Source organism: Chanos chanos, chromosome 1 (genome assembly GCF_902362185.1).
Source record: "Chanos chanos chromosome 1, fChaCha1.1, whole genome shotgun sequence".
In the NCBI taxonomy this organism is placed as follows: Eukaryota; Metazoa; Chordata; class Actinopteri; order Gonorynchiformes; family Chanidae; genus Chanos; species Chanos chanos.
In genome coordinates, this window is record NC_044495.1 from 8,577,913 (window position 1) to 8,602,075 (window position 24,163).

At 44.7% G+C, this 24,163-nt stretch overlaps 1 protein-coding gene across 1 annotated transcript; it reads left to right on the forward strand.

Annotated features, from left to right (window-relative positions):
- The first annotated feature begins 545 nt into the window (after positions 1-545).
- ppp1r13ba (protein phosphatase 1, regulatory subunit 13Ba) lies at positions 546-23,288 on the forward strand. Its single transcript, XM_030769797.1, has 18 exons — positions 546-677; positions 2,522-2,669; positions 3,739-3,858; positions 5,589-5,656; positions 12,186-12,287; positions 14,925-15,099; positions 15,869-16,065; positions 16,769-16,909; positions 17,303-17,495; positions 18,170-18,301; positions 19,587-19,705; positions 19,803-20,253; positions 20,365-21,104; positions 21,244-21,408; positions 21,766-21,899; positions 22,265-22,431; positions 22,603-22,802; positions 23,066-23,288. Exons 1-18 carry the CDS (start codon positions 546-548, stop codon positions 23,105-23,107), a joined length of 3,426 nt encoding a protein of 1,141 aa, XP_030625657.1. The 3' UTR covers positions 23,108-23,288.
- The last annotated feature ends 875 nt before the right edge of the window (positions 23,289-24,163 follow it).

Here is a 24,163-nt window from a genome sequence, read left to right on the forward strand (position 1 = left end):
ACTGCTATGACTTCCCATGGAGGACCATGTGTTGCTTTATGTTGTGCCGTTTGTTATTGTGTTAATGTCCTCTTTGGTGGGCAAGATATCAAGCATATGTTTGTAAGTGTGTGTGTGTGCGTGTGTGTGTGTGTATACGCACGTTGCATGTTTGGTTCCTTCTATCAGTGGGTTGTCACAGTGCAGCCTGTTCACTGTCATCGGGCGCCTCTTATCTTCGCTAGCACCTCTGCTGTTCCCGCTGGGGAATGTCAATCTAAAAGTGCCTTGTGACCCCCCCCCCCCCCCCCCCCCCCCCCCCCTTTTTCCCCCAACTCCCCCCGAGACACACACACACGCTCACAACCCTCCCTCTCACACATGCACTGCCGGCTCCCCCCCCAAAGAACCCCCCTTCTCAGCTCTAACTCTCACACACACACACACACACACACAGACAGGCACAGGCACACACACACACATAGACGCAGAGTGAGGCTACCGGTTGGCTCCCCGGCGCCTGTTCCCCTTCTCCCTTACCCCCTCCTGCCAACACCTCGGGCTCCATGAAGAGGTTTCTGAACATGGTGCTACGAAGCCTGGTCAGCTTGTCTAAGGACCAGCCCTGGCTGCCCAGGAGAGCCCAGTTGCAGAGGAAAGAGGACAGGAAACCGAAGGCGTCGCTCAGGGCGACTAAGGTGAAGGACTACTGGAGGGCTAGAGGACCAGAATGGACGGTGTCACTGAGTCGAAGAGGGGCACTTGCATGCATCCTAAAATAGCTGAACTTGTTTGACACTGGCTAGGAGAAATTTCGGGAGGTGGCCCTCTTTAGCTAAGCGCTCGAACCGCCTGTTAAGAGCACACGTATGTGAGTAAGGGTGTATGTGTTTGTTTTTTTTTTTGTTTTTTTTTTTTACAGAGACGTGGGCGTATGCCTCGGTTTTGGATTGATCTCAAGAGGAAGTGGTGTATCTTAAAGTGTCACAAGAGAGAATGTTGTTTTGAATGGTGGTAGGGGAGATGTGTGCCAGTCTTTAAAAAGACCACTTTTGGAAGACTTTGAAGGTGGATTTCATGTGGGGGGTTTTTTTTTGGAGGGTCTGAATATTCATCGGAGTTACTTGAAAAGTTTACAACTGTCAGGCGAGTTACTGACTGTGGAATGGGGATAAGGTCGCATATCAAAAACTCTGTGCTGAGCGCGAGAGAAACTCGTAAAAGTCAACAGTAATAAATCTGCTATGTTGATGGCACCGATTTGGGCTCAGGACTTTACTTGTTCTTGATTACTTAGAGTGATTTTTTTTTGACCGAGGCTTACGCTGTTCGAAAGCTCTGTGTGTCTGTAGAATTACAGGCACGGCTCCAGAAGGGGATAAACCCCCATCTCTGCAGACGACAAGAACGCTTCCCCTCTCTAAATTTGTTCCTGCTCCATCCAGGGGATGTTTTCTCTTGTCTATGCTTGGACACTCGTTGCATACACGTTTACACCCTCCTAATCAGATTATTATAGCTCTGCTCTGTAATCCAACCCTTGCAGAATTTCTCCCCTCAATCCGTCCTCATTTTTGGAAGGGATTGTGTTACATCTTGGAAAGGAGAATCCATTCCAGCTCTGGGTGTGGACAGAATGGAGGCACGGTCATGGGACTGTTATGTTGGAATGTTGAAATATTGTTTAAATGTTCCTCTGAATGAAGAAGAGGGGTTAAAGAAATGAACCCCCTCCCCAAACTTCTGTTTAGGGGCAGAGGCATCATAAAATGGATGTATGTTTATGCATGTTGAGGGAGCCTGGTTTTCTCACGGTGTCATAGTGTCATTATTTTGACTTATCTTCCACCAAAGTGGATCTAGCTAGATAAATCTAGATAAATCTAGCTAGAGACATTACTGACTATAAAAAAAAAATCCACCAAATTTTCACTACACATTTCAGACCATTACTTAACAGAATTTATAACCCAAATGCGTAAGACTGTTTTTTTGAGAAACCTATTGGGGAGATCTTCCAAATCAGCTTCCGTGTGGAGATTATGTAACTGTACAGTAAACTGCAGATTATCAGTGTGATGCTGGTCCTACTTCTCGGATGTTCACTGTAGTGGACATCTGGAAGTCTGGAGTTTCTAATATTGTTGACTGATGTTTCATCCTATCTTATTTACAAGAATTTTTGTTTATTATGCTGGCAGCAGAGGAAAGGAACATACATGAAACAAAATTGTTTTTATCTTGGCATGAAGTTCACAGAGCCTGTTTTCTCTCCTCTGATTTCCCTCAGCTTTGAAGCCAGCTTTGATTTGAACAGCTTTTATGTAGCCTTCATCCTGATCTTTCAACCCAGGCTCGTTTGATTAGAATAAAAAAAAAAAAACAGCTGAATAAGAAGTTTTAATAGAATAGGGAAGTAATCGGAAATGGCAACAAAAAAAAGTCACATAGTTAAGGAAAGACAACTTTTCGACTCACTGAATTTATATTTTCAAACACAAGTGACTTAATATTCTTTTATGTTGTGTTTTGCCCAATGAAGATGATCCTGACCGTGTTCCTGAGTGACAACGAGCAGATCCTGACGGAGGTTCCCATTACTCCGGACACTTTGTGTAAGGATGTGGTGGAGTTCTGTAAGGAGGCTGGGGAAAGTGGATGCCATCTGGCTGAGGTGTGGAAAGGCAATGGTAAGATAGGATACATTCTAAAACTACCATAGTAAGGGTGGACATACCAGTGGAAACTGCCCTTCAGAATATATTGACATGTTCAGATATACAGGCTATAGTCTATACTGTCCTTCTAAATGTGCTGACATGATGAAATATACAGATTATTGTCTATATAAAGTTGTACAATAAGCTTCTGATCCAGATTATGCAGAATACATGCATACATGGATTGTGTGCAGACTATATAATGAGTCATTGACTTTCATTAGTAGACAAATCAGCGGTTTGGCAAGCTAACCGCCAGAAGTATTAAACACAAGAGTGTTTTCAAATCCTCTGGCATTTGTCGTGAAGCCAGTAGTTGTTGTTGACCGCACTTTGACTTGTTTGGCTAGCACACAGTCAGGCGTGACTTAGATCTGTTTCTGCATTGATAACAACCACTGAATAGGGATGTTTCTGGACCAGCTCCCGCGGAGAAAGCAACGCTGTCCGTCACCCAACAATGGTGCCCTTGTCCCTGAGTGTTCCCAGACAGTGGGTGGGTGTAAGTGGGTCAGGGCGTCTCGAGCCCCGTGCTCTAGACCCCGAGGCTTGTTTACTCAGCCCCAGTGGGTTTTGTTATTGCAGCAACCCCTACACAGAGGTCCTCGTGAATCCTGTCATGAACGTTCGAGCACGGACAGACCTCAGCAAGGATAGCGTGACCTTTAATAGCGTACTGCCACAGTTCTTGTGTGTCCCAGATTTCACACATTACAGGCATTTAGTTTCCTAGTTTCTGAACTATAAATGGAGTGCATTTCCCTTATCTTCAGCGTGAAAAAAAGACAACGAATGAACATTATGCGGAGCATTTGGAGAATGAGTTTGCTTGTAGAGGTGCGAAATATGAAAAAAAAAGACCAACAATCAATGCAAAAAAAAAAAAAAAAAAGAAAGAAAGAAAAAGTCTGTTTTATTTGAAAGAAGATGGCCACACAAATGCAGCGAATTTTCATATGCATATTAATAATTAAAGTCATAATTTTTGTACGTTTCACAATAACAGCGCGATACTGACGTTCTGTCCGATCCCTCGCAGAGAGAGCGATCCCATTCGACCACCTAATGTTTGAGCACCTGCAGAAATGGGGCCCGAGGAGGCAGGAGGTCAAATTTTACCTCCGACACGAGGACTTTCCCACCGAGAGCGGCCATCGGGGTGAGTAACTGTCCTGGTCACCTACAGCCTTATTAACACCTGTTAGATATGCAGCGTGAAAGTAGATTTGCCGGCAGGCATGCGTCACGGGAAGTGTGGATCACAGGCCTTAAAGTCCTCTCAAGCACTGATTCATGCACTGATTCGACTTTGGTGTCAGGGTGCAATCGTATTTTCTGTGGCACATACTATCTGTGACATTTTCCACGGAACATGGTGTGTGGTCGCCTTCTCGTTCTCAGCATGACGGCGCTGCTCTTATGTAACTAATCGTCTTTGTGTGCGTAATTGGTCTCCTCGCCACTGACCTGTCCTCAACTCTGCACCTGAGACAGATATGAGCTCCACAAGGGAGGCGGGGGTGGGGAGTCTGTCTGTTCACAGAGACTCACAGACAGACAGAGAAAGAAAGAGAGACACACAGAGAGAGACAGAGAGAGAGAGAGACAGAGACAGAGAGAGAGAGAGATAGTGGGGAGAGAAAATGAGAAATACAAAGTAGATACCAATGAGCCATTCAGCATGTGTAAAAAGGTTCGACTAGTATTTGAATGAACTCATAATTGCTCAGTTGTGTGAACTGAGGTGGCTGATTTTTTGACCATGCTGCATTAAAAATACCTCTCTAAATCTGGCACCTCTGAGAGGAGGACTGACCGGGCTGATTCTTTAGGGTCGGTGAGAGTGTTAGCCGGTTCATGGAGCTCTAGGTATTTGTAATACCACTGACAGGATTACACACATAATGATTCAGCCCTTGGATTTAGGGAATTAAACCTTTGTCTATTTATAGATGACACAGTTGGTGTTGTTGGGTTGGGAGTGTGTGTGTGTGTGTGGGGGGGGGGGGGGGGGGAGTAAAGGAATGGGGAGGCTACTTTACAAAAGAGAAATGGCTAGAGGTCCGGAAATGCCTGTGATCACATGCTCTCTGACAAACGGCCCACTGTGTCTGCAGTCACATGTGGAGAGACGGTGGTAATGAGAACTAATGCTGGTCAACACTGCTCCACAGTGACCAGACATAGTCTCAGGATCACACAGTCTGTCTGTACCTCCCATAAGATAGGTGTCTCCCACTGACAGAAAACTGCTCTGGTCTTTCTCTGGTCAGTCTGTTGGAGACCGCGCTGCTCAGCAGTGGTTAAAAACGTATTTTTTTTTCCCGTATAAGGTAGGCTTTGTGAACAGATATCAAAACGTGTTCAATTTGACGCGAAAGCTGTTATTCAGCTGTTGTTGTGTTTAGATGCTTTGTTGTTTAGCTTGTAGGTCAGTTTAGCTGGACTGAGAATACTGTTGATTGAAATTAGGGTCAGTTTGGTCTGATTTCAGTCAATCACTCAAAAATAATCGAAGCATATTTAGACCTTTTGAACTGAGTTGGTTAAAAATAAATTGACTCTGAATCTGAAGCTGTAGTAACATCAGTAGCTTGTAGAGATTGTTGTCTGGTGGAATACAAGCCAGCTCTAATTCTGTGAAAAAGCTCAATCTCTTTTTTGATCCTTTCCCATTTTTGGTGCTTACTCTCTGATATCTAGCTACGGGTATCTGGATATTTGGCTATGGAGTTTGTAGATGGAATCACTGCCTCTTTGCTCTAATCTATCCGGTCCACATTCAGGGCAGTGCATGCCGATATGAAGCATTGGCCATTGTTTGATGTCCTTTCATGTTGCAGAGCACTGAGTAATTATGTAATCTGCTTGTTTTGCACCCAGCAGGAGGCCAGTCTTTCCAGGACCAGGCTAACGGAACGAGCAGAGGGAGTGTTGAGAAGCCTTCTGAGAATGGGGCAAGTTAAATTTCACTGAATGCACACACACAGACACACAAACACACACACACACACACACACATGCACACACACACACACACACACACACACACACACACACACACACACACATGCACATGCATGCACACACATGCCCACATGCACACACACACCCACACACACACACACACCCCATCCCCACGTATCTCATCAGAACTGGTATGAAGACTTTCTTGGTGATGTTATCTTAGGAGTAACGCGGAGCGGATAAGCCTGAGCAAACAGACGTATTTCTGCAAAGAGCTGTGTGAAATGCCTCATTGCTGAGTTGTCTGTAAATGTGTTTGTTTGTCTGTGTGTGGTTGTAGTGGTATGTAGTGTGTCAAGCAGGGGGACCCTTAATGCTATGAGTTGGTGTTTGTTTGTGAAATACAGTGGAGGATTAGACAATGGCTTAGTGTTGGGAGCGATTACAGTTTACTCAGATTGTGTCCTGACAAAGAGAGACAAAGCTCATCTTATGAAAGCTATCCTCTGTACACCTGTCAATAAACAAGTGAATAGTTTGGGGCTAAGCTTTATTTTAGTCCAAACTATTGTTAATTCCATTTCATTTCATTTGATTGACTTACAAAATCATTATTCGTTGTTCTTTATGCGGTTGAGATAAGAATTTTCTCATAATTCCCAAATGTTGCACTTATTCTGGATAAAAATCATTTTTCATGTTGTGTAACTTCTTGGAACTGAGCATTTCAATCAGTTCTGACCAGTGAAGACTCATGGCATTACATGAGCTTTGGTTTGTGTATTCTCCATCCCAGTTCAGTTACGGAACTCATGTTCTTGCTGTTCTCTTATTACCTCGTTGGCCTAGAAAATCAGTTCAGCATGCTTGCTTAGTCTCTCTCTCTCTCTCTCTCTCTCTCTCTCTCTCTCTGTCTCTCTCTCTCTGTCTGCCTCTCTCCTTGACACTTTGGATATCTTTCGAATTCCCCTGTTAGAGTCCTGTCTCACGCTTGTAATTTGGCTGACAGAAAGCGGTGACCAAGAAGCCCTTGAGATCAGAAAATAACACAGACGACGGTTAGGCGCTTTAACATTCCAGAGTTCCATGTTCATGAAGCTAGAACAGAAACAGAAACAGGTGCTTTGTTGAGAAGCTCCGTGTACTCCCAGCAATGTTTTGTATCAGTGATGTTGACGTTTCGGCATCCCAGTATGTGCCACGCCCTTAGTCTCAGGGTGCAGCGATAGTTTAATGTGGCCTTTGGGAATAAGCTTGTTCCAACATCATGAAGAGATATTTCATTGGTATCCACCCACCAAAACATAGCCTCTGAGACATAGTCATGCAATACTTTGGTGTAGAGCATATTGATGATATTAGTGTACATTGCAGCAGACTATAAATAACAGAGCTGTTTTCAAAGACTGTGGTGATAACATGACATTCTTTCACCAATGACTGGATATCCATATGAATGTCCTTTATGTTCAGTTCAGTATTATATGTCCTGTGGCATGTCCATTTGGTCATAAGGTAAAGCTCATCTTGCTGCAGGATCATATGGTGTCATCCACAGGAATACTGTGTATGAGTCTACTGCTGGGTTTGAAATGTTTAGTTACTTATGACAGTAAATGCCTGTGTTATTATACTCATCCTAGCATTTCATGCTAAGTCCATCATATCCATAAGATATTTGTTTGCTCAACTGTTGCAAAGAGTGGCTAAATATGGGATATTAGTCCTCAAGTGACTCCAGGGTTAAATGTACTGTCGATGGAAAGAGTCAGGGGTCATAGGCTCCTCTTTGAATTACAATCTTGGTTTTCTAGGGAGTAATCACATCTTCATTTATCACGTAAAGCTGGTATTAGTGGCTGATCTCAGCCAATCTCCAGTCACCAGCTGTTACACAGCGCCTGTTGTGTTTTGACCCTCACATGACTGATCCTAACTCTCTACTGTCCTGCTCTGTCTGTTCTCAATGTCCATTACCCCTCTGGGACACAGAGAGCCCTGACTGATGGGGCATTTTCAGTGGTCCAGCAGTTACATCCTTCTTTCTCTGACCTCTGAACTCTCAGAGTGGGTCAAAATCGATGAAGCTAGAAATCCCCCGCATGCACAGAGGAAATCAGCTTGTTTGAAATAACCATCGTTTTGTTTAATTATGTGTTCGTACGCATTTAGAAACATCAACATTTTAAATGAATATGATAATTAATAAACGGAATGCAATTTTAGTTTAAAATGGATTCCAGATTACTTCAACTCGTGAAATTAGATTTAACTTAAAGTCAGTATAGTAGTCTTTTAACTTGAGAGACAGTGGAAGAGAGCGTTGTAGAACCTGTAGGTCACTCTAAACAGCTCAGACTGGTTTAGTGTGAGTGATTGGACAACTGAGGTCGAGAATGACTGATAGTGGTGGGGGAATGAGGCAATAATCGGTGCCATAAGTGGCCATACAGGCAAAAACATCGCCTCACAGCACCATTAGTGCACAGATCAACCCCACAAGCCTATGAGCGCATATCTCGACCACATGCTGTGTGACGCTGTGGGAGTTATGTTTGTGTGTGTGTGTGTGTGTGTGTGTGTGTGTGTATGTGTTTACACACATAACTCCTATGCGCAGCATGTGTTCAGGTACACACACAAATATACGCACACACATAGATAGATAGATAGATAGATAGATAGATAGATAGATAGATAGATAGATAGATAGATAGATAGATAGATAGATAGACAGTATATATTGGACTGTGGGGAGTAAAATTAGTTGAACTGGTAAAAAAAACTATAATTGTGAAGAGAAGTTTTAGCTTGAAGAAAGTTTTTTTAAATGACACATTTGAATTTCATTATGCTAGTACATTCGTTTTGTTAGATGAGCTGTGAGATGGGGAAGGGAAGTGATTTTTCTTAGATTTGTGGACAGAGAAACGGACGTCAGAGCCCACAGTAGGCCATATTTTAAGGTCAATCTTTGAAACCAAATTATACATAAATAAAACGAGACGAGGTTACGATCATTTAAAACTAAGCTGCAAAAAATCAGAGAGAATATCTCTGACTGAATTGATCACTAAGCAAATGACCAGATTATACTGAAAACGGATTTCTAAGTTTCCAAGAGCAAAGTCGATGGTGCATTATACAGCCCCCGTCAAATAAATCATTTCAAAAGATGTCACGCATCTGAAGGGCCAAAGCCTTACCTGTAATAATTGCGGGACAGCTGTGGCGCAGCGTAGGCAGCCCTGACAGAGAGGGAGGGGGTGTGTGCTGCAGTCCAGCTCAGAGAGAGAGGGTTAGAGCGAGTAGGGAGAGAACTGCTTGCACGTCAAAATTGAAACAAAACCCTCACAGGGGGGAAAAACTTACGCAGTCGAGAAATCAAACTCTACCATCAAAGATTCATTGCAACATTTGGGGAAACGTCAGTCCGTATTTTATTTTAGTGACGTTAAAGATGATCGCCAGATCCAAATTTTGTGAAGTGACATGATTTCAACAATTTTACTATGTGAGGGACAAGCTCAGTTCAGAGCGACGTGACTCATCGTTAATGTGCATGATGACTTCACTCGCCGTTTCTTGTCAGTGACTGCTGTGTAGTATACACTGGAGATTTTTTAAAGGGGGACGGATAATGAGCAGCGTTCAGCTGCAGAAAAGGAAGGACCGCAAATTCTACAGTAACGGGACAGGCGTAACAGCGTTGTATTTTACAAGTAAAAATAAATACAAAGGCGATGTTTATCTGATCAGGGATTTACGCACGTGAAAACAATGGAGTGGAATCACGTTGAGGCTGTACAGGAATTTACAGCTGAAGGACAATGCAGCAAAATTAAGGTCCGGTCATGCAGAATAACCTGGGACTCTCACCAGGTAATCCAGTTGCGTTCAGAGCTCTCTCTCTCTCTCTCTCTCCCTCTCTCTCTCTCTCTCTCTCTCTCTCTCTCTCTCTCTCGCAGTGCTGGACTAGAGGGTCTTAATTTAGCTAAGGGCAGAAACGGCACACCTTTGTGTTCAGTTTGTGTATTGGATATTTTTCACTCAAACTTAATCGAAATAAATGCAAAATAGGGTTTAAAATAAAAACGTGTCGTTTGTGGTTGAACTTGTTTTGACTCAGATCAGGTTAGTTGATTAATCAGTCATGACAGACTATCAGAATGTCGTTGGACATATGACATACACTGACCACATATCACAATTAACAGGTGGATTAGAATTTTTGATCCCACACACCACACCCCCTCTGTTTCTCTGGATTGGTGTTCTGCTGTTGCATACTGTTGTATCTGTTATGTGTGTGTGTGTGTGTGTGTTGTCTAGGATGATAAATGTGTGTCTATGTGCATAGTATAAGATAATATCTTTCACTTTTTATATTAATAAAAAAGCGTTATTATTATTATATTACTATATACAAAACAATACAGACAGACACACATGTATACATATATACATTCATATGGGTGTGTGTGTGTGTGTGTGTTGTCTAGGATGATAAATGTGTGTCTATGTGCATAGTATAAGATAATATCTTTCACTTTTTATATTAATAAAAAAGCGTTGTTATTATTATATAACTATATACAAAACAATACAGACAGACACACATGTATGCATATATACATTCATATGTGTGTGTGTGTGTGTGTGTGTGTGATATATATATATATATATATATGCGCACACGCACAAAAAAAAACACTGAGTCAGATCCTCTGGTATTGAAGCAACTGAGAAGTAGTTAGTATAAAAATATAGCTGATAGCTGAATCACACTACACTGTGTTAGATAACCTGTAAATAGCCCTGGCCGTGGGCACTGACTGACCCAATGTTCTGAAGCGCTGCCTAGCGTAGAGGAACAGAGAGAGACAGACTGACTCATTCTTCGTGCCTTTTTTACTGCACACAGGCCTCCCTTTTCCCACTTAAAAAATGAAAACATTCCTTTGAAGGATTATATCTAATCTCCATGCCATCATACATAAGTTACACTTTTGGGGAAACAGATATACTAGATTTTTTAATCCCTCGTCTGTCTGACGTGTCTTGAACAACGCAGACTGTTTTCGGGTCTCCGAGGGATGGCCTCCGAGACTGATTGGCGGGTCTGGGGCGGCTGACTGTGGTGACTATAGCTTGCCCTCGGAGTGGGTCATCCTCCCCTGTGGAGACACCAGGTGCTGTCCACCATATACACAAACCCCATGAATGACCCCATTTCCCGGTTTAGTTCCATTGTCTTGAGGCAAACCTTCCTGTTTTCTCTTGCAGACCGAATATCCAAGGATACTGCTAAGCAGGGCAGTTTCTTACAGGGTTCTAATGTAAGAAGAAGGGGGGGGGGGGGAATGAACTTTTTTTTTTTTAAAAGCAAGATAAGCAGAATAGTAAATTGAACTGGGCGGTTTAACATCCAGAGCGGCCGCTCAGCCTGAGTTTGTGCCCTTTGTAATGCTCTCCCAGTTAGAGAATTTCTCAACAGCAAATTTAACGGACGATGGATTCGACATGGATCTGATATGGTGTGGTCTCCTCAAGGACCAGACTTAACAGCATGTGACAGTTCACTTTGGGGTGTTGTGTAAGAGACAATTTCTCAACTCTAACAGGGTCTAAAAACAGCAGCCCGACACTGCATTAATGACCTTCAACCTTCAGCACAGAAGAAGTTGTCCGGAAGAACATGGGAAAAGATTAACAAATTTTTTTGTGGAAAATGAAGAGGAGTGTACAGACAGTTCCTAATAAAGTTTCATTAGCATGCATAGGGCCTTTGTGGCCACCCTGTAGAGTATTGATCTGTGACGCATGAAAATTCATGCTGACCAAGAGACAAGTGAAGGAGGGCGATTTGATAGGACTGATCAGGATGTTAGCAATGATCCAGTTACCTTAAATATTAGTCTGACCTAGGGTCTGGTATGTCACACCTCATGTTTTAGTGGGACAGACAAATGAGAGCCAGTTGATGACTTTATGCTGATTAAACGGGTGTAGTAGTCACTGAGGTATTAGATGAGTCAGTAACAGAGTGCGTTAGTGCCAGTGAGTGAATGTGAATGTGTGTGAATGAATGTACACAATAGCAGGACATGGCATGGCTTCCTGTTAAGTGACTCCAAGCATTTCCTAGAGATCCTGTGATGACTAGAGGCATGTCAGTGCTACCTATAGACAAAACTTTTTCTGGAGTTATTTTGGTTGCTGCTGTGTTTTCTGGGTAACACAGCTGTTGGCAGCATGTTGTGGTCTTATGGAGAGGTGATATAACATAACAACATATCAAAAATGAACTTTACTAGCTGGTGTAAGGTTTTGCAAAGCATGGCCTTCTGGTATATACATGGACAAAATGACAAACGTGACTTACATGTAAACTTGATACAATTTATGCTTGCACTGCAATGGAGACCATTTTCTATGTTTGCGTGTTAACCTGACACTGTGTGTATGTGTGTGTGTGTGTGTGTTTGCACGTGTTTGTGTGTGTGTGTGTGTGTGTAGGTTGGGAGTCCTCGTGTAGAGCTGACTTTGTCGGAGCTTCAGGAGATGGCGATGAGACAGCAGCAACAGATTGAGGCCCAACAGCAGATGCTCATAGCCAAGGTAACGCTTTACATTCAAAACCTCCCCACAACACACCCCTGTTACAGCTAACTTAACACTTTACATTCAAAACCTCCCCACAACACACCCCTGTTACAGCTAACTTAACACTTTACATTCAAAACCTCCCCACAACACACCCCTGTTACAGCCAAGGTAACGCTTTACATTCAAAACCTCCCCACAACACACCCCTGTTACAGCTAACTTAACACTTTACATTCAAAACCTCCCCACAACACACCCCTGTTACAGCTAACTTAACACTTTACATTCAAAACCTCCCCACAACACACCCCTGTTACAGCCAAGGTAACGCTTTACATTCAAAACCTCCCCACAACACACTCCTGTTACAGCTAACTTAACGCTTTACATTCAAAACCTCCCCACAACACACCCCTGTTACAGCCAAGGTAACGCTTTACATTCAAAACCTCCCCACAACACACCCCTGTTACAGCCAAGGTAACGCTTTACATTCAAAACCTCCCCACAACACACCCCTGTTACACCTTTCACATTCAGAGCCAGCCCATCACACAGATATCAACGTGTACATTTCACAACAGGTCCACTAACTTGTTTTAGTGGAGCCAAGCAGCCAATTCTGCAGAATAACTTCCCATTTACTGCTTCATTGAAATCCATTTCTTTGTTGCTTGCCTGTGTTTATTTCATGCTGGTTTTGAGGCAAGGTTGTGTAGGGAGAAACAGTCAGATGTTTCTGATATGTTAATGTTTTTCGGGGAGCTTAAATTTTTTTTTATGAGGCAATCAGTGATAGCATGTCTATAAGAACGTGACAGAAATAAAAACACATAAACAGGAGCATGCAGTCATTTGATAAAAGAGGGTGAGACTGCACAATGCCTGTCATATTTCGTGTAAAGTGATTGGTCACACATTCCCCGAAGCCATGTTGGGAGTTAGGCAGTGACCTTTTAAAGTCCCTGTGCATGAGTAGCAGATGTTTTGGGTTTATTTTACCTCACTGTTGATTCAGCTGTTGAATTTTGTGCTATATCTGATGTTACCTTCTGAGATTCTGTGTTGTGGTTTTGGGTCTGATAACTGACTGTTCCGGATGTGAGGTTTAGGCTTTAGTCGTGTGTGAGGGATTTTTTTTTTTTTTTTGCGTTGCCAGGGACACAGCGCTCTTTTCCTCTAACAACAACAGGAAGGGACAGCATGGACACAGGAAATGAGATCAGCATGTAGCCGCAGCTGTCGGGAAGTGGGTGGTAGCGGACGCAAGTGTACAACTTGATGCGTGCGTGCGTGCGTGCGTGCGTCCGTGTGTGTGTGTGTGTGTGTGTTTGAAAGAGAACACTGATGGTAAGACTTAAGAGCAGTAGGAGGAGCAGGTCATGTCAGCCAGTGTGTGCCTCATCACTGTAATCTAAACCAGTCACTCTCCAGAATATGATTCAGAAGGTTCTGGAAACAGCAGAACACAGGATACTGATGGATTAGTCACCATAAATCATAACTATCTGAAGGTAAACGCTTGCATGTCCTTTAATGGTTACAATTTCCAATCAAGGCTGTGTTTACTGAGGTTGGCATTTAATATTCTTAGGTTGTTTTTGCAGCTTTACATTATTTTAATGGTCATGTTACATATCACCCTAGAGGTCAGCAGGAGTTTAAGGACTTCTTGTCAGGATCAATCACGTGATGTAGACATGTTTACAAACATGTTAAACAGCGAGGACATGCTGTTGTTGCTAGTTGCATAGCATGTGTGTGTGTGTGTGAGAGAGAGAGACAGAGAGAGAGAGGGACTTTGTGTGTCTACATGCCTGTGTATTATGTATGAACATGTCAGCATGAGTGTTAGCATTGACAGAGTAGCTCTGCAGTAAAGCCCTCACAGTTAACATTGGATTCTGTCGAGTCAACACTCCCAAGTCTGTGAGGTCTGCCTTTGTGTTTGCTCATACTGGACCAGACTTGAAAGTGCCAGTCAGCACATACGCTTGCACTCCCCACCACTATCTCTCTCTCTCTCTCTCTCTGTCTCTTTCTCTCTTTTTAGCTCATTCATTTACACAGTCACTTTACTGTACTGGCCTGGATTCCTCTGTGACAACACAACTTTTGTGAAGGTCATTAGCGCTTCCCTGTTGCAGTTCCGGCTGTTTATCTTTGTATGTGTTTTTCTTGATGGTAATATCGTTCATCATCTTAGCTTTATCTGTCATTTCGTTCTCTTCAGCTATAGGAGTCTTTTATCGCTTTCGTTCTGCTGGCTGACTCTGTCTTGCATCTCTTTACCTCCCTTTCCTTCTGTTTTTCTCCCGTTTTGTGTTTTTTTTTTGGTTTGTTTGTTTGTTTTAGCTCTCCACTGTGCGTACCGAGGTGTGTTGAGTGTATGTGTTTATAGCTGTGTGTTGGCATGGGTGAGCTTTTGCTTTTGTGGCTGCGTGCGTGTGTGTGTATGTGTGCACGTGTGTGTGCGTGTGTGTGCATTATGTATGTTAATGTGTGCTCAAGTTCGTTCAGAGTGTATCAGGTTTTACCTCCCCTTTATGTAATTCCCCTTTCTCCTTTCCCCCCTGTCTCCTCTGTCCTCTCTTCGTGTGTGTGTGTGTGTGTGTGTGTGTGTGTGTGTGTGTGTGTGTGTGAACGTAGGAACAGCGGTTGCGTTACCTAAAGCAGCAGGAACCACGGCAGGGCCAGTGTGTCTCTGAGAGTGAGAAGCTCCAGAGGCTGAAGGAGAGGGTGGACAGTCAGGAGGCTAAGCTGAAGAAGATCCGCACCATGAGGGGCCAAGTGGACTACAGCAAACTCATCAATGGAAACCTGTGTACGTACCTCACAGCACAACACATCTCCTACCTGACCTCGTATCTGACTTCCAGCTAGTGTACACTTAACAGGATGCTATGTTAACCGCACACACTGGAATCGTACTCCCACACTCAGCTGTGTCTGCGCTGTTGTCTCCTTTTGTTTTTCTGGCTCTGGTTCAGCCCGTCCCGTTTCGTCCAGGCAGTCAGTTTGGATACTGGGCTGAGGGTGGAACGGAGTTCTGAAATATTTTCAGTCCCGCAGGCTTTAGTGGGAGAGAACGTATAAAGATACCATTTTTGTCTTTTTTGACATCTATTGCCGTTCTGTTGCTCTTGTCACATGACATGATGGCTGAGTGGGAGGACATCTGTCAAAAGGCATGTTAAACTTCTTCATCTGTGCAGAGAAGCTCGCACAAACTCTCACACACACACACCCTCAGACTGAACTCTCACACACACCCTCAGACTGAACTCTTGCACTAAGAAAATACACGTCAGTTCTAGGCCACCCAGTTCACTCTCTCATACAGTCACCCACACGCCCACAAAGTCACACACACACACACACACACACACACACACACACACACACACACACACACAAACACACACACAGACAAACACTCACGCACACCCACATGCACAAAGACACACACGCACACGCACACACACACGCACACACACACACACACACACACACACACACACACACACACACGCACACACACACACAGAGTTCCTCACACTGTGTTTAATCAGCGTGATGGGTCTTCTTTGCAGCTGCTGAGATTGAGCATGTGAGCAGCCTGTTTCAGGAGAAGCAGGCAGAGTTACAGTCAGCCGTGCTAAGGGTAGACCAGCTCACCCAGCAGCTGGAGGACCTACGCCGGGGTCGACTCAATGGTCTGCAGCCGCTTGGAGGACAACTGACCGGGGCCGCTGCACTGGAGCTCCGCAAACTCTACCAGGAGCTACAGGTACCTGGCTGCATAAGGCTTAGGTATTCCCATAGTCAGTGACCACTAGTATAGAGACTACAAAAAGCCCTTGAAATCTGTTAGAATGAGGCAGTCCAAGAGGACCAGTTGGACGGGGCGGACAGTGATGTCATAAAGCTATGGAACTTTATGTAAAAGCCAAACAAAAGCTTCATTTTATTGTTTTCAGCATGAACTTAACTTATTGATTGATTACAGATACTTCCTTGGGATTCTTAGAATGTATTTTCCTCCAATAATTATGCTCTTAGCATCTGTTATCACACAAACAAAGAAAAAGGAAAAAAAAAAAATCTGAAAACAGCTTTATCATCAAAACATGCCAGCGTGTACTAGCTGGGGGAAAAAAGCCAAATTTAAACATTAATTTCCGTACAGTTTTCTGTGCTTTGTATCTTGTTTATGGTTTTGCTTTTAATCCTCCGCTGGAGCGCTGGAGGAGTTGTTTATGTTACAGCTTGTACCCTGAAGATACATCCCAGATGAAAGAATACGCTTAGCTGTATCTGAAACTGATAAACATGTTTAGGGGTTTTTGTTTTGTTTTTTTTTGTGCAAAATCCCAGGATGCCAAACAAAACATAAACATATAAGCTTTGATCAGTTCGTAGGATGGACAGACACTGGTTTTTGTAGTTTGGGGAGCATGACTTACATTTGCGTGTTTTTGGTGGACTCTCAGATCCGGAACAAACTGAACCAAGAGCAGAACAGCAAACTGCAGCAGCAGAAGGACATGCTGAACAAACGGAACATGGAGGTGTCCATGATGGATAAACGTATCGGGGACCTGCGAGAACGCCTCTACAAGAAAAAAGCTGAGGTACGTCCAAGATCTCAGGCTTACGTCCGACGAGGCCTGTAATCCTTCTCGGGCAGACTTCGTGTTATGTACACAGTCATGTCCTTCTATACGTGGAAACGCGCGTTCTGCTTTTCTGATTGGCCGGCGTATTCATTTCATCCCGCCTCTTGGATTTGCACTCCTTTACGCACTTGAATTTTGTTGGGTGTTGTCATAAATACCAAGATGCAGTTGTTGTTATGACAGTTGCATTAATGGCTCTTGTTCAGTTCTCCAGGAGAATGCCGCGGTGATCTAATTTGTCTCGTGCCTGCTTAGATCTGAAATACTCTGGCCATGTGTCTACCAGTGTAATTTTAAACCCTCTCCCTGCCTCTGGCATTGACTGACCTGGCATCTCCATCTCCGCAGCTGAACAGGATGAACGGACCCCCGTCTCCGCAGCTCCCTCCTGGGAGTTCGGGGCGAGTGGCCGCGGTGTGCCCCTACATCCAGGTCCCGGTGCCGGGGAGACAGGAAGGGGGTTACGTTTTGCCCCCAGACCCCCTTAAACCGCAGCCCCTGTCTGTCACCGCCGCGGTCAACCATGCCCGCTCCAAATCAGGTCAGTCTCTCTTCTTCTCTCTTCTTCTCTCCTGGCTGCCGTTTTTCCTTCCCCTGGCGACGGATTTCAGATCTTTGTCTTACCGCACCTGTTCACGCCAGAGCCTGCTTATAGTTACAGTCTGCGCTATAGCAGTCTCCTGTCAGGACACATTAGCCCACAAAACAGTGGTGAAATGATTCTGTAGGGGAGGCAGTAATGAAGGGAATTTCAGTTAGCATATGTTTTAGTCTCAAGGTTATCAAAGGTCACGTACTCATCCATCTGACTCAACGTCAAGTGCATGCCCCTCTTTTACACTTACTGTTCTAACTCTGAAAGTACGTCTTTTCACTCAGTTTAAGCTCTTTCCTGTTTTCTATGTATTATTAAAATGAGTCTTAGGTTACTTTCTATCACTTATGACGCTGTTGTGGACAGAACGGAAAAGAGCATAGTGGTCCTTCCTCTCCAGAAAAGGGCACATCAATGTCAGGCATCAATCAGCTCACGTACATCTCTTCAGATTTCATGCTTTATCTCATCTCCTTTTTTTCAGCCTGTCTTGTTCGGTTTGTCTTTAACCGGCTTTCTTTTATATTCTGTCGTGTCTGTCAACTCCCGTTTTCCTTCCCTTGTTACCGTCTGTCATGCTTGTTGTTGCTGTTTCATTGGGTGCCTCTGGGGGGCAGCAGAGGAGGATGGGGTCAGGAAGCCTGAAGGCCCATGGAAGGTCTCAGATTTAGACATCATAGTGGACCCTATGGTGCCATCTGCTGAGCTGAGAGAGGGGCCCGGGTCCCCCTCAGGCTCCAACTGTCCGTCCAGTGAGTGTGCAAAGCTGGCAGAAGCAGCAGGAGCCTTGAGAACATAGCATAAAACATACACACACACACACACACACACACATACAAACAAGGGCACCGAATAAACAAAAGCCAGTGTACTCCTATACACAATATTGATATACTTCACAATGTTCATAAATTAAACACATAAACACACAGATGAGATTGGACTTTATCGATCTTTAAACAAGGATAGTATTCTCTCTCTCTCTCTCTCTCTCTCTCTCACACGCACACATGCACACATGCACACACACACATAAAATACAGATTTAAAAACATCTTAAAGCTGCAACAAATTTGCGACCAATAGGACCTTGCTTCTATCTCAATCCCCAAGCTCCTGCCAAGTTTGGATTACCTCATAGCGCATAAATCTGCACTTAAAATCCCATTTATTATTTAGCATGGTACCGAGGTTGAGGAGTCATTGTGCCAAACCAAAAACAGCACCATTTCAGAGCGGTTCAAAAGGCCGCCAAACTGAAAAGAAGGAAACAGCTTCCTTTGTTGCGTAACAGTGTTTACAGATGTGGAAAAGTGTGCTACCAGAAAGGTGGTTACACGCGGGCAACGCATAAAACTCCATTGTTTGAAGTCTAATATGCTTAAAGTCAGAACAAAAGAATTTAAAATCATCCTACCATTCAACATAACATGCTACGCATCCACAGCTATTATGGTCCCATGCCTCATCTCACTTTGGGTTGATAACAAAGAGCATGATGGGATAGCAAACAGAGGTGGTGGTGGTGGTGGTTGGGGGGGGGGCGGGGGGTGGTGGGATTGGACAAAGGCGCTATAGTGAGGTCTGAGAGAAAGCCAGGCAGATATGCAGGGCACAGATTGTCTCTCCTCGAGCGTCTGAAGCTTCTGTCAGATGACACAGTGCGGCTGCAGTAAGAGGGGAGAGAGAGAGAGGCTCGGTAATCCTGTTTAACCCGAGTGAACCAGATCTACGTAGAGGACAGGACAGAAATACACTCGGCACAAACCACTGATTAGAACAGTCCTGATGGCAGAGAGGTCACAGGTGTGTGTGCGTCTGTGTGTGTCTGTCTGTGTGTGTGTGTGTGTGTGTGTGTGTGTGTGTGGGTGTGTGTGTGGGTGTGTGTGTGAGTGTGTGTGTAGTACAGTTTGTCTCTTATCCTCCTCCAAGAAGACTTGAAACACAGGACAGTCTGTGCTATGATTAGTCCTTAGAGAAAGCAGCGCTTGCTTGTATCTCTCTGACTTCTTCTCTCTTCCTCTTACCTCCCCACAGCCAATGATGCAAACTGGTCCTGTCTCAGTAAAAATATGGCCTCGCTCAAACCTCCAGATTGGAAGGACGCCAACCAAGACCCAGCAGGCAAGATAGCTCCTGGAGTGCCCACTGACAAGGTGAGATAATGTGCTAATCAATCTAAATTGCTCTGCTGTCGTTTGAGACCATGTGAAAATGGCTAATTCTCTCTCTCTCTTTTTTTTTTCTTCGCAGAGCTCCAGCAGGCTTTTAGGGACAGTAACAGCTCTGTCCAAGCAGCTGCCCCCTACTTATGGCACGTATCCCACTGCTGGGCACCACTCCACCGTGTGTGCCACCAGCACGTTGCCTCGCTCGGCACCTGCCACTCTGACCGGGCAAAGGGCGCCCCCTGTGGCCGGCTCCTCCTCTCAGCAGATCCAGCAGCGCATTACGGTGCCCCCTAGCCCGACGCCTCAGGCCGGGTCGCCCCTCTTCCCAGGCGGGGAGAGATCAGAGCCCCCCCTGGCTGTGGCGGTGCGTCCCTTCGTCCCGGAGAGGGACTCTCGTCCCCAGTCTCCCAGGAAGGGCCCTGCAACCATGAACTCCAGCTCCATTTACCACATGTACCTACAGCAGCCGTCGGCCAAAGGCTATCCCGGCGCCGGCAGCAGCAGCAGCAGCAGCAGATGCGCGGTGAAAGCAGGTAACCGTGGCAACACAGAACCGACACGGACGTTTACCTCACGCCGATCATTTTTAACATTGATTTCAAGCCATGCTCGCTGTTGCTAACCACCATCTCTCACTTTTCCAGTCTATGGGAAACCGATCCTGCCTGGCTCCACCTCTCCGTCTCCCGTGCCCTTCCAGCATCACGTGCACAGGGACGACGTCGACAAAGAGGCAGAGCCCGAGAGTTCGCCCCTCCCTCCCCCCAGCGTTGAGAGCATACCCCGCCCGCTCAGCCCCACCAAACTGACCCCGGTCGCCCACTCCCCCCTGCGTTACCAAAGCGACGTGGACCTGGAGGTGCTGCGCAGGAAGTTGGCCAACGCTCCTCGACCGCTGAAGAAGCGTAGTTCCATTACAGAACCAGAGGGGCCCAGTGGACCCAACATCCAGAAGCTTCTGTACCAGCGCTTTAACACCCTCGCTGGGGGCATGGAGAGCGGAACTGGCATCATGCCTTTCTACCAGCCTGACAGCCCAGTCAGCTACGTGGGTTCTGTCCTGGGTGATGTGGACACTGCCAATGGGAACTTACCTGAATCAAGCATCCATGCTGTCCCTCCAGCTGAGCTTCATACTCCAAACTCTGTCCGCTCTGCATCTACGTCACCCTCTTCTGACGCCAACGAGAACCGGCTAGCTCACCCACCTGCAGACCCAGGCTCCTCCCAGCCTGTCAATGCCAAACCCCCAACTCCGCCCAGTCAGGGGAAGGACATTTCTGAGGACAATAATAACAACAACCATGCAGGATCCACAGGCACCGTGCCCAGACCGGTCCCAGAGACCCGGACCCCTGCGGAACCGGTGTGCACTACGCAACCTGTGGCCTCTGTGTCCAGAGTGAGTCCGCCCTTCCAGTATATCTAGCCTGTCCTAATTCGGAAGCTTCCGACAGGTTTACTTGATTTGGAAACTTTTTTTTTTAAGGGAATTAATAGGATGTACTGCTCAGCTGTAACAGAACTGCCTGTTTCCTTATATTCTACAGGTCAAACGGACCAACCTGAAAAAGCCTGGCTCAGAAAGAACTGGCCATGGCTTGCGGGTCAAGTTCAACCCACTGGCCCTGCTGCTGGATGCTTCTCTGGAGGGAGAGTTTGATCTGGTGCAAAGGATTATCTATGAGGTACGGTGCTGATGACAGACAGGAGCCATCTGCCTCACTCCACTTTTGGATATGAGAAATAACATCTGCTCTTTTTCCTTTGACTGATGAGGAAATGTAAACAAACTCCTTTTAATGCTGTTGATTTAACTAATGAAGCTTAGGACCTGCTTAGTGAAAAGACATCTTAATAAAATAAAATAAACAATAAAAAGTAAAAAAAAAAATAGAATATAAGTAAAAGGTTTTCATTCATATTCCATGCTATCTTTGAGTACATCAAACGTACCTAAGAGAACTTTGTATTGCTAAGACACTTGGCAACTGCGAAACCTGGTTTTTAATGCAGGAATATTATTTGAACCTGTTCTCATTCAGGTGGATGACCCTAGCACTCCTAATGATGAAGGCATTACACCACTGCATAATGCAGTCTGTGCAGGACACCATCACATTGTGAAGTTCCTGCTAGACTTTGGGGTCAATGTCAATGCAACAGACAGTGATGGATGGTAAGGCCACAAACACACACACACACATACACACACACATACACATGCATACATACATACCTACACACATACATACACATACATATCTATGTAATATAAATAATATTTTGGCAGTTCACTGTATTTACATACTCCAAATACAGTTAGAGAGTTTCAAAATGTTTTGTGTAGCACTTTTTTCTGTGAGGTGTTATGGTGTTTCTCTCAATGTATGACTGCATTAAATGATTATAAGTACTCAGTAGGATATTTCAAGGAGATGAACTAGTTCAGAGAGATTAACTTCAGCCGTTGAGGAGTTAAATTTGTCATTTAGGTGCATTTTGCCCACCTCTAATGATGTCCTATGCCTTTTGGTCTACCAGGACCCCTCTGCACTGTGCTGCCTCCTGCAACAGTGTCCACCTCTGCAAACTGCTGGTCGAGTCTGGTGCTGCCATCTTTGCCACCACCATCAGTGATGTGGAAACAGCTGCAGACAAGTGTGAGGAGATGGAGGAAGGTTACATCCAATGTTCTCAGTTTCTCTATGGTAAGAGGGACTTTATATCACTCTGTGAGGGTTTCAGCGTTTGTCTCACCTGTATTTAACGTCAGCAGGGCCGCTGAGCATTCGATTAAGAGGAGAGGGGGATTTGCAGAGATTTGTGGGCTTAACTGGGGTAATACAAGGACCTCTCTTTATCTTTTCTTTCTCTGGCAGGTGTGCAGGAGAAGCTGGGGGTGATGAACAAGGGGACAGTGTACGCTCTGTGGGACTATGAAGCTCAGAGTGAAGATGAGCTCTCCTTCCACGAGGGAGACTCTCTCGCTGTCATAAGTCGTAGAGACGACGCCGAGACGGAGTGGTGGTGGGCGCGGCTTAACGACAAAGAGGGATACGTCCCACGCAACCTTCTCGGGGTAAGGCCGGGCTGGACTTGGCCCAGGTTAAATATTGTCGGCCCAGTGTTTGTAGATGGTGTTGGTAACCTTAAAGAGTAAGAATGTTTTTTTTCCTTTTTCACTTCATTTTTTGAGAAAACAGCTGGTCCACACCGAGGTCTTGTTTACTAAAATCTGTGCTTATGCGTGCGAAGGGAGAATGTTCTCGGGATTATTCTGTTTTCAAGGGGAGCCATTTATATCCTGCGCTATTTGTAACTGTGCATTCTCTTCTTTTTTAGCTGTACCCACGGATCAAGCCCAGGCAGCGCTCCCTGGCATAGTGCCCTCTGGTGGTCTGGACGGGCATTGCAGGCTGTTATGACTCAGTGGAGCTGTGGAGGGAATGTTGTTTGCCTTGGACTTGAGATGACAGAGAGCATGGCTAATATGTAGTGGAGCATGTCTGGAGCTGGACCCGATCATGTACACCATAGGAAAAAAGAAAACGTCAAGGTCCAGTCTTCAGTCTGCATCCTTGAGCTGATGTGGGTTCTGTGGCTGGACTGTTTATTTGATTGGTTTCATGAAACACCTTTTTTTTTTTTTGCAGTTCTATGCCACCTTTACCCTCTTTCAAGGAATACAATGATTTTTTTTTTTCCTTTCCTTTTTCCAGTTTTTGAATCTCCCTGTGTGTTGGAATGGGATGTGTATGTGAATGTGATGACTGAGAAAGAGTCAGAGGATGAAGTCTAAAGTTCCCGCCGCGTGTGAACGCTCTGTGGTAATACGTTACAAAGGAAACTGCGAGAACAGAGCTCTTGTCTTTTATGGGGACAGAGCAGCTGATTCAGAGAAAAGGAAGGAAGGTACTAGAAAGTGCTTTTGAAAGACCTTGAGGCTTGTGGAGCCACTGAAGGAAACTGAGGAAGTGTCCTGGTGTTGAAAAGTGTGTGTTTTCATTTCACGGAGGAGAATTGGGGATTTAGGAGATGAAAGACTGCTGTTTGGTGAGAGGGAAAGTATGTTTCAAAAAGAAATTGTCAGCAAACTGACACTATAATAGGTAAACTGTTAAACCCGATTGTGGGCACTCTCTCACTAGACAGGTTATGTTGGAAACATGTGATTTAAACCTGCATCCACTCATAAATTTAAATTTAAATAGGATTTTATATATTCTATAATACTCTTCCTGTTTTAATGTTTGTTTAATACATATTGAAAGTAATGCTTTAAATAATTTGACATTGGAATATTCCTGTTTAAACAGGAGGAAGCACTATTGCCTGTATGGACTGGCATTCAAACATCATTTATGCAATATGTCTTGTAAATGTGCACAATAAAAGGGTTCCCATAAATCAAAATTTTGTGAGAGGATTTTATGCTGTACA